At 43.3% G+C, this 15,682-nt stretch overlaps 1 protein-coding gene across 1 annotated transcript in view; it reads left to right on the top strand.

Moving 5' to 3' along the window:
• VCAN (versican) overlaps positions 1 to 15,682 on the top strand; it is a 166,061-nt gene that overhangs the window by 53,004 nt on the left and 97,375 nt on the right. Inside the window, exons 4-5 of the mRNA XM_056847925.1 lie at positions 7,300 to 7,474; positions 7,597 to 7,724. Coding sequence (XP_056703903.1) covers positions 7,300 to 7,474; positions 7,597 to 7,724 — 303 coding nt within the window. The remainder of the gene's footprint in view (positions 1 to 7,299; positions 7,475 to 7,596; positions 7,725 to 15,682) is intronic.

The following is a 15,682-nucleotide window of genomic DNA, read 5'->3' as shown; positions in this document are numbered from 1 at the left end:
AATATAGGGATTGCATGAAGCATTAAAGATGGAACATTTGATTAGGTTGTTATAAGATAAATGTGTGTAGGAGCCCTGTATACTGCCCTGACTTCTATAGAGAAAAGGTAGATTAAAGATGTTATAAATAATGAAAACGTATTCAGTGTATCAGCACATAAATGTCACACACTCACCTAATGTCTTAAAAGGAGCAGGCTAATTCATATTCATCTCTGAATATAAATAGCCGTCACAGCTGACATCACTGTAACATTATTGCTGCCAGTAGTAAATAGAGTTGCCAGGTCCCGCCTGGCAACCAGCAGGAGCCACTTCCAGTTTGATGCAGAAGTGTCAGCATTGTCCCATGGGGACGCTCTGGCACTTGCCCCAGACTCCAGGGTTTTCATAGAGTTTTTGGGGAGAGTGCTGGAGCATCCCTTTGGTGCGATGTCAGCGCTTCTGCATCAAACCGGAAGTGACGTCATTGTGCTGATTTTGAGCTGATTGCAACTCAGTTGAGCTGAGTTTGAGCTGATTGCAAAATCTGATTAGACCAGATCAGCTACACAGTGGTAGTGGCCAGGCAGCTGGTGCAGAAATTTGTAAAGCATTCGGCAGTAGCATTGATCCAATCTCATTCTAAACTCTACATTTTCATACCCTTCAGCACAAATTTTCATAGTGGTGCATACAGAGTGCTTTCTTCTTAGATAAAAGGAAATAATTAGATACCATGGTTGCCTAAGAGTTTACCATTCCCTATGCCATTAACAGCTGCCTGATCTGCAGACATTAGTGGGTGATCATTTGGGCTTGTATACTACTGTGTGGTTCCCATTTTCATCATTGGAGGATCTGGGTTTTTCTCTGAATACCCCACCTACTGCAGACTCCTACTTTGCCAACCATATATTCATGAGGGTCCACTCCAGGGGAAAAGTTCTGCAGTAGGAGAAGAGTCAAGAAGGTTCTGCTCAGCTCATGGATCTTGCATAGGGTTGCCAACCTCCAGGTAGTAGCTGAAGATCTCCTGGTATTACAACTGATCTCCAGCTGATAGAGATCAGTTCATGTGGAGAAAATGGTCGCTTTGGCAATTGTACTCTATGGCATTGAAGTCCCTCCCCTCCCCAAACCCCGCCCTCCCCAGGCTCCGCCCCAAAAATCTCCAGGTATTTCCCAACCGAGAGCTGGCAACCCTAATCTTGCAGGATACAAACCACCAGATCTCCATGCTTCATCTGTGGACTTCTGCAGAGCACGCTGCTGTTAAAGCCATAGGAGATGGCTAATAGTGCAATAATGTGGAGTATTATAAGCCAGTTTTTAGTATCTAGCAGTCCTATTTTCACTGCCTTAGATTGCTTCACCACAATACCAGTTTGCTTCACCACAATACCACCTTTGTGATTGCTTCTCCCCTCTTCACCATTCTTAATCTTTCAGCATTTAAATTAATTAAGCCTTCTAACCAAAGGTCATTATTTGGCATGGAACCTAGTTAAACTTTAGTAAGTAAAGGCTATCAGAGGAATCATAAATGTACCACTGAAACCATAAATTGATTAGCAGGCCACTGTAATATGACATTTTTATTAGCTGAGACTTAGTATCTATAGACATGTCAACAAAAAGCTTTTTAAAAAGCACTCAATGCTGAAAAAGACATCTGTGAATTTTCAAGCAAGAACCCTTCCCTCGTTAAGATTTCTTAAAATATAAATAATAAAAGATTGATGATAACACAGTCTTGCCACTCTAACAATTGATGTTTACTATTGGCAACAACACCCTGACTTGGATGGCCCAGGCTAGCCTGATCTCGTCAGATCTCAGAAGCTAAGCAGGGTCAGCCCTGGTTAGTATTTGGATGGGAGACCACCAAGAAATACCAGGGTTACTGTGCAGAGGAAGGCACTGGCAAACCACCTCTGTTAGTCTCTTGCCATGAAAATCCCAAAAGGGGTCGCCGTAAGTCGGCTGTGGCTTGATGGCACTTTACACACACACACATTGACAATAACATTTAATTTCCTTATCTCCAAGTTTGCTCTATTCTGATAGCTCAGTGGAGGTTTCACCATTTAAAAACTCAAAATATAAAAATGAGATCTAGAAATGTAAACTAGAACAGCGAGATACAATCTCACAGAATCCTAACAAATTTAATTCAAAGTAAAATATGGCAATATCAGTTTCCCTTGAACTGCTTGGCTTTCCCTCCAGTAATTACATTAATCTTGCTTGTCTAAATTTCAAGAAAACTATTATGTGGCTGTAACTTCCTTCTCAGTTACTATATTTGTCACTTTGTGGTAGGATTCTTATAACAAAAAGACACAAGGGAAAGACAAAGACCAATAGATATTCTAAAGTAAGTGAAGTTGGATAGCAGATTTTTCTGTGCATGCTCCCTCTTGTTTTACTTCCAGCTGAAACAACAGAAGCTTTGGATTTTAAGTTGTTTCTGCGTAGCACCAACTCCCCATTCTGCTGATTGTTGCTGCAAATGCAAAAGACATTCGCAGCAACAAGAGTGCTTTACCCTCTTGTACGGTGCCACCAGCCCTGGCCGGCATTTGCTGGGGTTTTACAAAAATATTGGTAGTTAGGGTTGCCAACCCCCAGGTAATAGCTGGAGATCTCCTGTTATTACCACTGATCTCCAGATGATAGAGATCAGTTAACCTGGAGAAAATGGCCGCTTTGACAATTGGACTCTATGGCATTGAAGTCCCTCCCCTCTCCAAACCCTGCCCTCCTCAGACTTTGTCCCAAAAACCTCCCGCCGGTGGCGAAGAGGGACCTGGCAACCCTCTGGGGGTGGGGGTGGGGAATGTGGAGCAAGAGTTCTGTGCAGGAGTATCCTTACTCTCTTTAGCCTCAGGAGGAGTCTACTAGTTACTGACAAACATGGAACATTGTGGACTGAACAAGACCATCATCCCTTTGTCTAAGGCATGGCTGGCTCTATAATGGGCCAATGTGAGTTGGTGGGCTTAAGTGGCAGATTTTTGAGGGTGGCAGCCTCTGTGAGGGATTGGGTAGCTGGTACAGGTTGATTATCCCTTATCCGGACTGCTTGGGACCAGAAGTATTTAGAATTTTTCCATATTTTGGAATATTTTAGAACTTTTGCACATACATAATGAACTATTTTTTGGGGGTGGGGGGTGGGACCCAAATTCATTTATGTTTTATATATGTTTAAATATACATTTTATACACATAACTTGAATGTAATTTTAAACAATATTTTTAATTTTGTGGACATTGAACCATCAGAAAGCCAAGGTATAACTATCTCATCGAACTTCGGAGAGGCTGGACAGCACAGATGTGAGTCAGATCTGTGCTGCCCAGTCCCTCAGAAGTCAGGAGAGGCCACGCGATGCCAATCTGCCTGCATGATGGCACGAAAGGCCCTGTTTTCAGATCAGTCTGGATATCGGATGTCTGGATAAGGGATACCCAACCTGTAATAAGAAGTGACAGGGGCAAGGGATGGTGGCCAGGAACACATTAGCCCAATCTTGTGGCCAGGAACTGGCTAGCCCAGTCTCGTCAGATCTCAGCAGCTGAGCAGGGTTGGCCCTGATTAATATTTGGATAGGAGACCACCAAGGAAGTCCAGGGTCACTATGCAAAGAAAGGCAATAGCAAACCACCTCTGAGTGTCTCTGCCTTGAAAACCCCATGAGTAGGGTTGCCAACCTCCAGGTACTAGCTGGAGATATCTTGCTATTACAGCTGATCTCCAGCCAATAGAGATAACATCACCTGGAGAAAATGGTCGCTTTGGCAATTGAACTCTATGGCATTAAAGTCCCTCCCTTCCCCAAACCCCACCCTCCTCAGGCTCTGCCCCAAAAACCTCTTGCCAGTGGTGAAGAGGGACCTGGCAACCCTACCCATGAGGGTTTACCATAAGTCAGCTGCAAGTTTCAGCACTTTCCGTCATCATCCATCCAGATCAGAGTAAATTGAAGCAATCATCCAGAATGCATCCAGTGGATACAGGGATGCTGTTAAAGCCTTTAACTTGCTGTCCATTTTGTCTCTTGACTTAACAGTTCAATTCCTGCAACAACACATTAGCAGATTATTATTATTATCATGGCTGTTGTATAGATAGCTGTGTGAGTATTAAAAGGGATTATACTTTGGATTTATTTTAAATTAGACAGCATGTGGAAATTCCAGGGTGGTATCTGCATAGCGTGGCTGTTCGCCTGTCATTTTCTCCTAAGATTAACAGCATACCAGGACTTCAGCACTCTCCCAAATGTTTTGACCAAATGTTGGCTACCAGAGTGTAAATTTAGATGAATTATACATTTGGGATTACTTTACATTTTCACTGCGTATGAGAGTAGAGTCTGAAAGGACAATGTGCAAATGGTACAGATGTTTTTCAGAGAAATGTTACAATGCCACATTCCATGAAGCATGCCTACATTTTACTCATTTCAGCAGCCCCATGGTTGCAGTCTTGTGCCGTTGTTCCAAAGGTACAACCTGGAAACGATGGAATCACATTGGGGTGAGGCTCTAGGATTCCACTCAAACTCAGTGGTTAGTGCCAGCAGTGGCATCTGTTACAGGAACAATTGTGATTTCCCCCTGTATTTCACCCCACTGCCCTACAGAGGGGTCAGAGGTTGCTTCAAAAAGTCTCCCACTATAGTGGGAAATCTGGCAACTCTAGCTAAGGTGTTTGAGTTGGAACATTGCATATTGTGTGTGTCACATGGTTTTTTGGACATACCTGTCCCTGTTTAGCCTGAAGAGGAGAATACTGAGAGGGGATATGATAACCATCTTCAAGTACTTGAAGGGCTGTCCTATAGAGGAGGGTGCCGAGTTGTTTTCTGTTGCCCCAGAAGGTCAGACCATAACCAACGGGTTAAAATTAAATCAAAAGAGTTTCCATCTAGACATTAGAAAGAATTTTCTAACAGTTTGAGCGGTTCCTCAGTGGAATAGGCTTCCTCAGGAGGTGGTAAGTGCTCCTTCCCTGGAGGTTTTTAAGCAGAGGATAGATGGCCATCTGTCAGCAGTGCTGATTCTATGACCTTAGACAGTTCATGAGAGGGAGGGCATCTTGGCCATCTTCTGGGCATGGATAGGGATCGCTGGGGGTGTGTGTGGGAGGTAGTTGTGAAATTCTTGCATTGTGCAGGGGGTTGGACTAGATGACCCTGGTGGTCCCTTCCAACTCTATGATTCTATGAACAGTGATTAAAAAATACAGAGGAGAAGATATTTGACAACATTCTATGTTTAATCCTCATCAATATGGCCAGAAAGCACACTTTTCCTATTCTGGAATGATTCCCTTTAACTTTAATGGATGAATTCAGAGGGCACGTCTCCACAATTTTGTAGTTGATAACAGATGTACTCAGATGCATTCTACATGACTGGAAAGCAACATGCACATAGCACACACAAACAATAGTACAAGTCCTACAACAACGCATAGCCCTTCAATACATTTCTAACTAAGTAACAGTGTGCATGTGGAGCAATGGAATGCATAACAGATGGCCCACACGATTGCATTTAATTTCATTTTGAAACTGTAGCAGAAGAAATACCTTGAGTCATGTCTTCCACATGTAGAAAAGATATGATTGCTTTCACTCAGCACAAGCCGACGCTGAAGTAATTTTAGTGCTTCCTCTTGCACAAAGACTGTTTGCAGGATCCAGTTCATTGTGTGTACCCAGACCTTGAAATTCATATAGTACTGTACATATCCTGCTTTCCTTCCATAGTAATCCACACAGCAAACTTGAGAACTGGTCAAGCAGGCAGGCAGCAGCCTTCTCTGGGTGGAAAGACCGACAAATCTTTCTTTCCTGATGCTACTTTCTGCAATGTTGAACCCTTATTTGTTAAGGGTTCCAGGACATGCTTGGAAAGAATAATTTACAGTTTATAGAATGTTATCTATTTACTTCATTTATACCTCAACTTTCTTTCCAGTGGAGACCAAAAGCAGCTTACATTGTTCTCTCCACTAGTTTATACTTACAACAACTTTGTGATGTACATCAGATGGAGTTAGGGTTGCCAGGTCCCCACTTACATTGGGTGGGAGCTTCTTATGGGTGGGGCTGGGTGCAGGGTTTCCTGCATGCTTCCGATTCCACTTCTGATTTCCTAGCCCTGCTGTGTGCGCGCTCTGTGGAGCGCGTGCACAGCAGCGCTAGGAGGAAGGCTCCAGCCTCCCTTTCCATTCTGCAAGCCAGATCGGGACCAATCAGGGCTAGGAAACGGGCAGTGGAATCGGGAGCATGCAGGAATCCCTCCACCCAGCCCCACCCATAAGAAGCTCCCTCCCAAAGTAAGTGGGGACCTGGCCACCCGATCTGGCTTGCAGCGTGGAAAGGGAGGCTGGAGCCTTCAAAACCCCATGCGCACACTCTGAGAGATCAGAGCGCTTACAGCAGGGCTAGGAGGAAGGCTCCGGCCTCCCTTTCCACGCCGCAAGCCAGATCGGAAACGATTTGGCGTGCAGTTTGGAACAGGAAGCTGGAATGTTCCCAGGAGCGCATGGGGGGGGTTGCTCCTTTTTTCTGCCTCCATCCTCTGACCATCAGGTGGTCAGCTGGCAGCCCGGTTGATTGGTAGGCAATTGCCGACTGCAACTGGGCAGTTGGCAACCCTAGATGGAGTGGAACTGGCCAAAGGCGGGTGATTTTTGGGGCATAGCCTAAGGAGGGGTTGGGGTTTGGGGAGGGACTTCAATGCCATAGAGTCCAATGGCCAAAGCGGCCATTTTCTCCAGGTGAACTGATCTCTGTCGGCTGGAGAACAGTTGTAATAGCAGGAAATCTCCAGCTAGTACCTGGAAGGTGGCAACCCTAAACATAACAGGGGCATAAATCCTAAGTGGGCCCAGCAGGATGGAAGCCAACTGATGTAGAACTGTCACTGTCCTTAACCATAGACCCAGATGAACAACTCCATCTTACAAGCCCTGTGAAATTTAACCAAATCTTGCAGGGCCCAGGTCTCCCTTGACAAAGTTCAACCAGGCTGGAGCCAGGGCCGAAAAACCCCTGACTCTGGTCGAGGACAGCCAGCTATGTTTTGGGCCACAGCTTTATCACCGATTCCTTTTGGGGTGCAGGAAGGATGGGGAATTTGCTCCTTTACACCCTCTGGAACTGCCCTGAATAATAATTCTGATCCCTGTTACATGGTATGTCTGACCTTGCTAGTCTTACTGGGCTAGAAAGAAAATCACTGTAAATCTAGTGAGTGTTGATGCAATAAGAGTGACTAGGTTTCCTGTCTCTGCAGGTGTTGTGTTCCACTACCGGGCAGCCACCAGCAGGTACACCATGAATTTCAAGCAGGCTCAGGAGGCTTGTTTAGAGAATGGTGCTGTTATAGCACACCCCGATCAACTGAAAGCTGCCTATGAAGATGGATTTGAGCAGTGTGATGCTGGCTGGTTGTCTGACCAGACTGTTAGGTGAGAAAATCAGATTGCCCCATTGACCGTGCATCCTAATATAAATAGCCTTGGTACATCCGTAATGGGAAAAGGCTTAAAGAAACCTTGACCTTCACCAGCTTTAACTTGCTGTATTGCAGGTATCCCATCAGACAACCCAGAGTTGGCTGCTATGGAGACATGATGGGAAAGGAAGGAGTCAGAACCTATGGACATCGTATTTCCAATGAAACCTACGATGCCTATTGCTATGTGGGACGCTTGAATGGTAAGCAAAGCTTGTTATTTCTAGTGGTGAACATGGTAGCTAAAATGAAGTGCTGGTGTGTTACTAGAGTGTGTGTGACTTTTATTACCACCAGACACCACGATGGTAAACCTTAAGTAATGTACGTACTTAAAGTACTTGATTTGAGTTTATTGTCTGCCTTGTTAAATAGAAGAAATAACAGCATTATTTTCCTTAAGCTTATCCAGTGTTAAACTCTTCTTACCGTTAGAACTGCTACAAAGAGTCTTCATGTGAGGATGGTTCCAGAATAATGATTCATATTCTTTTCATCTTGGAAAATAGAACTGTTCAGTTTATCTATCTTCCTAGTACCTTTTTTCTCCCATTCTACCTCCAAGAAGCTCAGGGTACATTATTCTCCTTTTCCCAATTTTATCCTTGCAGCAGTATTGTGTGGTAAGTTAAACTGGGGGAATGTGACTTGCCAAGGTGGGGATGTGAACCCGAGTCTCTCTGATACTAGGACAGTACCCTAACCTGAGTCTCTCTGATACTAGGACAGTACCCTAACCACCACATCCCTCTGGTTCTTACCACTAGAAATGATCTGTGGTTTGTGTAGGGGTGTAGAGAACTGGGTTTACTTATTGGGAAAGAATACAGTTATATCTGCCCCTCATTTTTTTTAGTTTATTAAGGAATGAAGAATGTTAGTAACTTCCAGGGATACTAGACCTAATCAAAGGAGCAGATAAAATAAATAGCAGTATTAATATCAAAGCAAAATAATTAAGATAGTCCTATAACAAGTAGAGAATGATTAGTAACCAACCTTGATGTCATTTGTTTCTCAAGAAACAATAGTTTAATAGTCTAGAGCAGTGGTTCCCAACCTTTTTTTGGCCAGGGACCACTAGAACTTTTTTGTTCGGTGCAGGGACCCCAAGGTTCAAAATAAAAATTCTGAGAATTTGAAAATAAACTTTAATCATAACTGTTAGTTAAACATTAAACTTAGAATAATATTTTAATATATATTTTTATAATAGAAAACTTTTAATTGAAAATATTAATTTATTATGGGTTTATAACTTTGTTTCGCGGACCTTAATTTAGTTCTCACGGACCCCTGGAGGTCCATGGACCCCTGGCTGGGAACCAGTGGTGTAGAGGATGTAGCTCAGGCCATTTAGCCATGTTCTGTACTTGGATGGGCTTGAAAAATTGGGCATTCATTTTGATGGACCGCCAGTTACCACTGCACAGATCTCCTAACACAGGAGGAAAAGAGTTAAGGGAAACATGAACTGACATAAAGCAAGAGCCAGAAGGCTAGCCATAGCCCTCTTTAGATGATTTATAGAAAATCACCCCTTTCTTCCTTTGTGCTGGTGCTCAAATCCCCACGCATGGAACCATTCCCATAGGTAACTTACGTTCACACCTGATGAATGTGGACAGCTTTTGTAGTGGCTGTTAGGGTAGGCTGTGCCTAGAAATGGGAAGGCTTGGAAAAAAACAGAAAAATTGGGGGGAAAACAGATTTCCCCCCATTTTCCCCCATTTTTTTCCAAAGCTGTTTCCCCCCGAAGAAACCACCTTTGGGGAAAAAAGGGGGGGAAACGGGGAAAAAACTGTTCCCCCCCCCAATTTTTCCGGATTTTTTCCAGGCCTTCCCATCTCTAGCTGTGCCCCTTGCACCCCATGACTGGTGCTGTCAAAACTGACTGTGCTGAGCTGCGTTCTGAAGAGGTGTAATTAGGGGTGTGGAAAAATAAATTCCGGTAAATTTCAGGTTCAGGTTTATTGGCCCTGTTTTTTGGGGGGAAACCTGAAGCAAGCAGAATATCCATACCAGTAAATGGGTATTCAGCTTTATTTCCAGGTTTCCTCCCACAAAAATTGGGTCCATTATAGTCTATGGAATTTATTTTCAAGGCTCGGGGGGGGGGGTGCTTTTTCAAGGTAGAGTCACCAAATTTGCAGTGTGGCTTTGCCTCCTGTAGTGGGACTCTCCTTAGACAGACACCGAAGTTTGGGGAAGTTTGGGACAGGAGGCCCAATTTTATGGGCCCGCAAAGCGGTCACCCCCATCCTCCAGGCTTTTGTGAGAGCCAAACTGTCAATCAGCTATCAGGTTCAGATGGTCAGCGTTGCCAAGTACTGGCAGAAAGAGCTGATAAGCTGGCTGGCATCTCAGAGTGTGGGGGCTCTGTTCATATATGGGTCACTTTCCAAACTTAGGAAAATTGCTTAAATGCAAGAAAAATAAGGCACAGAAAACATTTCATTTGATAGCAAATTACCTCCTGTGTCCTTTAATATAATAATAAAAAATCTGATTACAAGAGAGGTCGTGGTGCGAGTAAATGAAGCCATTACTCAGGGCAACCTTCAGTTTGATAGCAGGTTTTCAGGAGGGGGTGGTAATATCGGAGACAGCCAAAGTCTCGACTAAGGTGGCTCTTTTGAAGGAGATTGTTCATCCGCGTGGGTGAGGGAGTCTTCTTCAGAAGCCTGGTCAGCAGCAGTTAAAGCTGGTGCTTTTAGTTGGAGGATATATCCCTTCAGTTGGGAGTGGGTGAGCCCTGTCTTTTAAATGATTCTTCTGCTATGCAGACTATTCTTCTATTGGGTGATGTACCTGGAAGGTTAGTCAGACCAAGTTGGCTCTGATAACACAACCCCTACCTCAAAAGGGCCCCAACTATGGGTTCCTAACAAAACCAGTCAAAGATAGAAAAATGGGAGAAGGCACAGAGCTGTGCATCTGAGCGAACAGCCGAACCCTGAAAAAGCCGAATATCTATCTATTCGGCTTTTTGGGAATTGCCTATTTAGCTTCAGGCAGATAGCCAGGTTTTGTTATTCAAATATTATGTCCATACGATGTTTTTAATGTTTATTTAATGCAATTAATTAATGAAATCACAAAAGATAAATGTCAAAGGTATCTTCAACAAGTCTGTTTAAAGACATTAAACATAAAATAATACCCAAGTGGATCTTTTCAAGTATTTGTAACCAAACAAGCAAGGAATGTTTATTTGTTTGACTCCCCTAATAAGTATGCCATTAATATTTGGCTGGTACAAATGGAAACTGGAAACTTCACTCTTAAGTCTGTTTTCCATCTCTCCCTGATGGTGCAGATCCAAAAACAAAGAATGTGACCTCTTTTACCACCTCAGGTCCTGTTAAACCATGTAAATCTAATATGCAATCAGGGAGTGGTACGAAAGTTTTCTTTATGGGGAGGTAATGGAAAATTGTGATGTGTAGTTTCCCATGATGCACCTTTGTGACTTTTATTCTAAAAAAGCAGTATAAATCCAGATGCTTCTTGCATATTTTCCAAATTTCAGAAAGACTAGTAAGTGTGCATTCAGAACACATGGTAAAGTAAGAGCAAACCATTTTACTCAGGACTACAAATTTCAAATTTCCTAACAGTAAGCGTATAAGAACAATAATTCCTGCAGACTTCAGTTTTGGAGAATGTTCGGATGCAAGTTGACATAAGAAGTTTGATTTTGGCAGCAATGGTCTTGTAGTCTGAGTAAACATGTTTATGGCCAGGATCTGAGGTGCCAATCATTAACCTGCTTACTTTGGTGTACTTCCATTAACTTCAAGGGGGACTAAGAATTTCATTCAAGACTGGCATAGTCCTTGCTGGTCTGAATGTTCAGAGGGTCATGCAGGGCTAGCTGCACTGGGTCAGTAGAACAACCCTTTCCCTTTTGGGTTTCTGCTGCGCCGCCACACTTGCAGAATTATAGCCAAGACATTCATTTATGGTAGACTCTTTGGGCCTCCCCTACAAACATCCACACTCCCATTCATTCCTAGGCCTCTACATGCAGCTCAAGTGCATCCTTTCCTGTGGGTCTGGGAAAGAGTGAGCTTCTATAGACTAGAAGGATCTACCTTGGAATTCAGAGCTGAGCGGGGGTGGCCCAGGAGGGGAGATAACTGACTCATGAGAGCTTTATCTGCACATGAGGGCCATACAGCTTTACACTCAGTACTTGTAGCCATAATTACATTCTAAAAGAACATGAATAGGGTTGCCAACCTCCAGGTGGTGGCTGGAGATCTCCCACTAATACAACTGATCTCCAGGTGACAGGGGTCAGTTGCCCTGGCAAGAATAGCCACTTTGGCAATTGGACTCTCTTGGCATTGAATTCTCTCCCCTCTCCAAACCTCACCCTCAGGCTCCACCCCCAAAATCTCCAGATATCTTGTAATTTTTTGCTGTTAGTTTTATTATTACTGTTTTAATACTCCTTTTTGCTTGTTTGAGTATGTTATTGGAAATGCTGTAAGTGGTTGAGAAGCAAACTGATGTGTGAAAAGCTAGAAAATGCCTTAATCATTGGGCTTGATTGTTCCTTTGCATTTCTAGTTCCTTTGCTGAGAAATAAGGTGGCAACATAGAATAGATGCCACTAGAATAGATATTTCAGTTATTTGGGGTTATAACGGCTTTTTTTCATTCCGTATCAACTATCATACATTTTCTGTACCATTTCCAGTCATGCAGATTATGTTGTACAAAGGTTTAGGCCATGAAAATGAAAGTTACTAAATTTACTTTGAAGTTGGGAATGGAAAAAAAGAAAACAAAAAGCAAGAGAACTGCCTGGACCAGAGAGAGCAGCGCAGCCTTTTATCTCTAATAGTGGCTGGCCAACCAGATGTTTCTGTGGCATCACAGCAGAGTAGAGTATATAGCCAGAGCAATCTCTCCCCTGCCTGTTCTCAGCATTTGATAATCCAAATGCGGAAGTTCCGAGTGGTTGTCATTGCTAATGGCCATTCAAGCTAATCCTAAAAACACCTTCCTGAGAGTAAGAACAATCGAATACAGTGTGTGTGTGTGTGCGCACATGTGCTCGCCGTCAAATCACAGCTGACTTACGGCAACCATGTAGGTTTTTCAAGACAAGAGACTAACAGAGGTAGTTTGCCATTGCCTTCCTCTGCATAGCAAGCTTGGTATTCCTTGGTGTTCTCCCATCCAAGTACTAACCAGGGCCAAACCTGCTTAGCTTCTGAGATCTGATGAGATCAGGCTAGCCTGGGCCATCCAGGTCAGGGCATTGGGTATATTGAATCAGTATAGCTGATGTGGGGGAAACACTTAATCATAACTGTTGTAACCTTGTCCTTACATTCCTTCCTTAACATCTTCATGCATTTGACATATGTCAGATGTACCCCAATCTGTTCCTGACTTGTGGCAATATTTTAGTGCAGGGAAGTGGCTTAGGGCAAGGACACACAGATATTACTTCTGATAACCAGTTCTGCTAGAATCTTTTCCCACCTGCAACAAATACATGACTAAAACATCAGAGGAATGTTCTGTGAAAACAACTAGTTGGTAATCTCCCCGGGTAGAAGTTTTTTTGGCACGTGGAAGAGGGGAATCAATTTTCTGTTTCAATGACTGCCAAGTCTATCTTGCTGCATTTAACAGCAATAAAAAGAAGCTTAGGTGCCTTTTAAACTAAGCAAGGCAAACGTGTGCACACACACCCCAGGAAAATCTGGAGATTCTTAGAGTGCTTTGACTTTTGAGTAGAGGCAATTGACCTAAACAGGGGCCAAAACTAATACAAATGGCATTGCTGTCTGTAATCCAAACATTGTCATGGTTTCCATGCCTCCCCTGTTATTGAAGGACATGGCCAGAGCTAAGCTCCCTTTTCACTCGCTCCTGGCCCGGGTGTCCGCCTTGATCATTTTGCTGAGTTACTCCTCCATGTGGATTCCAGCTATCAAAACATTACAGATCACTTTAACTCTTGATTCCCCCCTCCCAATATTTTTTCATCACATTAATGTTTAAGGCTACGTCACTCACAAGCTTGCCAGACGGATTTTCTCTGGGTTGGGAGGTGGCTGCCTCAGCAGGCTCACCAGCCCAGATCTGGACTGGGGGGGGGGGCAGCTTCCTCAGCTGGTTTGTGGGCTGGATAAGAGCTTTCAAGGGGCCAGATCCTCAAAGCAGAATGAGAGGGAGAAAAGGAAAGGCAGGAGAGCATCCTTCAAATATTAAAAAGAAACACTTTGGAATGTAGCAGAGCTCAAATAGAGACAAAAGCCCTTCCACAGCTCCCCACCTTGCTTCTCCCCCTTCCAAAACTCCCCTTTTCTTGCACCGCTGCATATCAACCTCCATGATAAAATGCTTAAAATAAGAAACATGAAATGATAATAATATCTAAAATTAGGTAAAATAAAATATGTAAACTAGATAACATATAAATAGATAAAATAAACACACTACTTGCACTCCAACCTAAAACCCTTACAATTAAGCAAGGGAGGCAGAGGGGAAGGTGAGAAAGAAAAGAACGACAGTGCCAATTAAACTAAAAAAACAAGATAAGAGCTTGAGTAGACTTTAAAAAAGGCAAAGGGAGATTAAAGAACCAAATAAAATAAGCCCTAAATAAAAGCTGAAAGAAAGATAAAAGCTCCAGATACGGAGTAAAGCATCGAGTGTCTTGCAGTATCACACTGAAAGCCGGAAGTCAGTGAAGGCATAAATGTCACTTGGTTGGGCCATGCCTTGCCAGCCCAGATCTGGACTGGGGTGCTAGCTTCCTCGGCTGGCTCGTGGGCTGGATAAGAGCTCTCAAGGGGCCGGATCCAGCCTGCGGGCCGTATGTTTGACACCCCTGAGTTCGACTCTCCTAAATACCACTGGTACACGTCCCTGACCTGGATGGCCCAGGCTAGCCTGATCTCGTCAGATCTCAGAAGCTAAGCAGGGTCAGCCCTGGTTAGTATTTGGATGGGAGACCACCAAGGAATACCAGGGTTGCTGTGCAGAGGAAGGCACTGGCAAACCACCTCTGTTAGTCTCTTGCCTTGAAAACCCCAAAAGGGGTCGCCATGAGTTGGCTGCAACTTGACGCCACTTTACACACACACACACACGTACGTTTAGGAAGCAAGTCTACGCTGGTCTCCTCAGAAGTAAGTGCCATTGTATTGTGTTCTCCCAGGAAAGTGTTCCTAGGGTTGCAGCCTAAAAGCACCTATTTTGTAGTAAGTCTTAGCAGAACTTACACCCTCATCTGAAACTTAGAAATAGGACTCATTGATTTCATTGGGATTTACTTCCAAATAGCTATGTTTATGATTACAGCTCTGAACATATCCAATTGTCTCTAGTTTGGTTTGTTCTCTTTAACAATAACTAATAAACTAGTTTGTAAAAAGCAAAACAGCTCCAGAACTAGACATGTGTTCCATTGCTAGCCAAACTGAGATCAAAACATTTAAATTACCTGCTAAATTGTCTCAGAATATATTTTCCTATGCACTTTTTGGAAAAAACAGGACCAACATCTGTAGTTCTGTAGAATTGTTGGAACACTTTTTCAAAGTCAAACAACCCTTGTCTGTTTTTCTTTGGTAATCCTTGTTATAACATATTTCAATGCTTGTTTCAGCTCTTACGATGCAGATCAGATTCCAATTGACACATGGATTTGTAGTTTCTTTGCAAAGCAGATGGTTTGTTTGTAGGCACATTGCCTGTTTGTGAGAAGGAGCATTACGGGAATTTGTTTGTTCTGTTTATTGGCTTACTGGTTGTTTCTTAAACTAGACATTTGGGGATGTAATTGCTTAGTTTGAATGTCAACATTAACCTAATTAAACTTTTTGGTCTTGTAATTGCATGAATTTTTAAAGTAATCGTTGATGGTGTGGCAATGAAAATATGGTGGTGATTTTCTTGGCGTTTTCTTGTTTATCTGGAAGGCTACACTGGAATTTAGTCATAGAATCATAGAATCATCGAGTTTGAAGGGACCACCAGGGTCATTTAGTCCAACCCCCTGCACAATGCAGGGAATGCACAACTACCTCCCCCTCACACCCCCTACACCATGCCCAGAAGATGGCCCTCTCATGAACTGCTTAAGGTCATAGAATCAGCACTACTGACAGACGGCCATCTAACTTCT

This window comes from Euleptes europaea, chromosome 4, assembly GCF_029931775.1.
Source record: "Euleptes europaea isolate rEulEur1 chromosome 4, rEulEur1.hap1, whole genome shotgun sequence".
NCBI classification, from domain to species: domain Eukaryota; kingdom Metazoa; phylum Chordata; class Lepidosauria; order Squamata; family Sphaerodactylidae; genus Euleptes; species Euleptes europaea.
The sequence above is the reverse complement of the archived record's forward strand: the minus strand, read 5'-3'. Positions and strand labels throughout refer to the sequence as shown.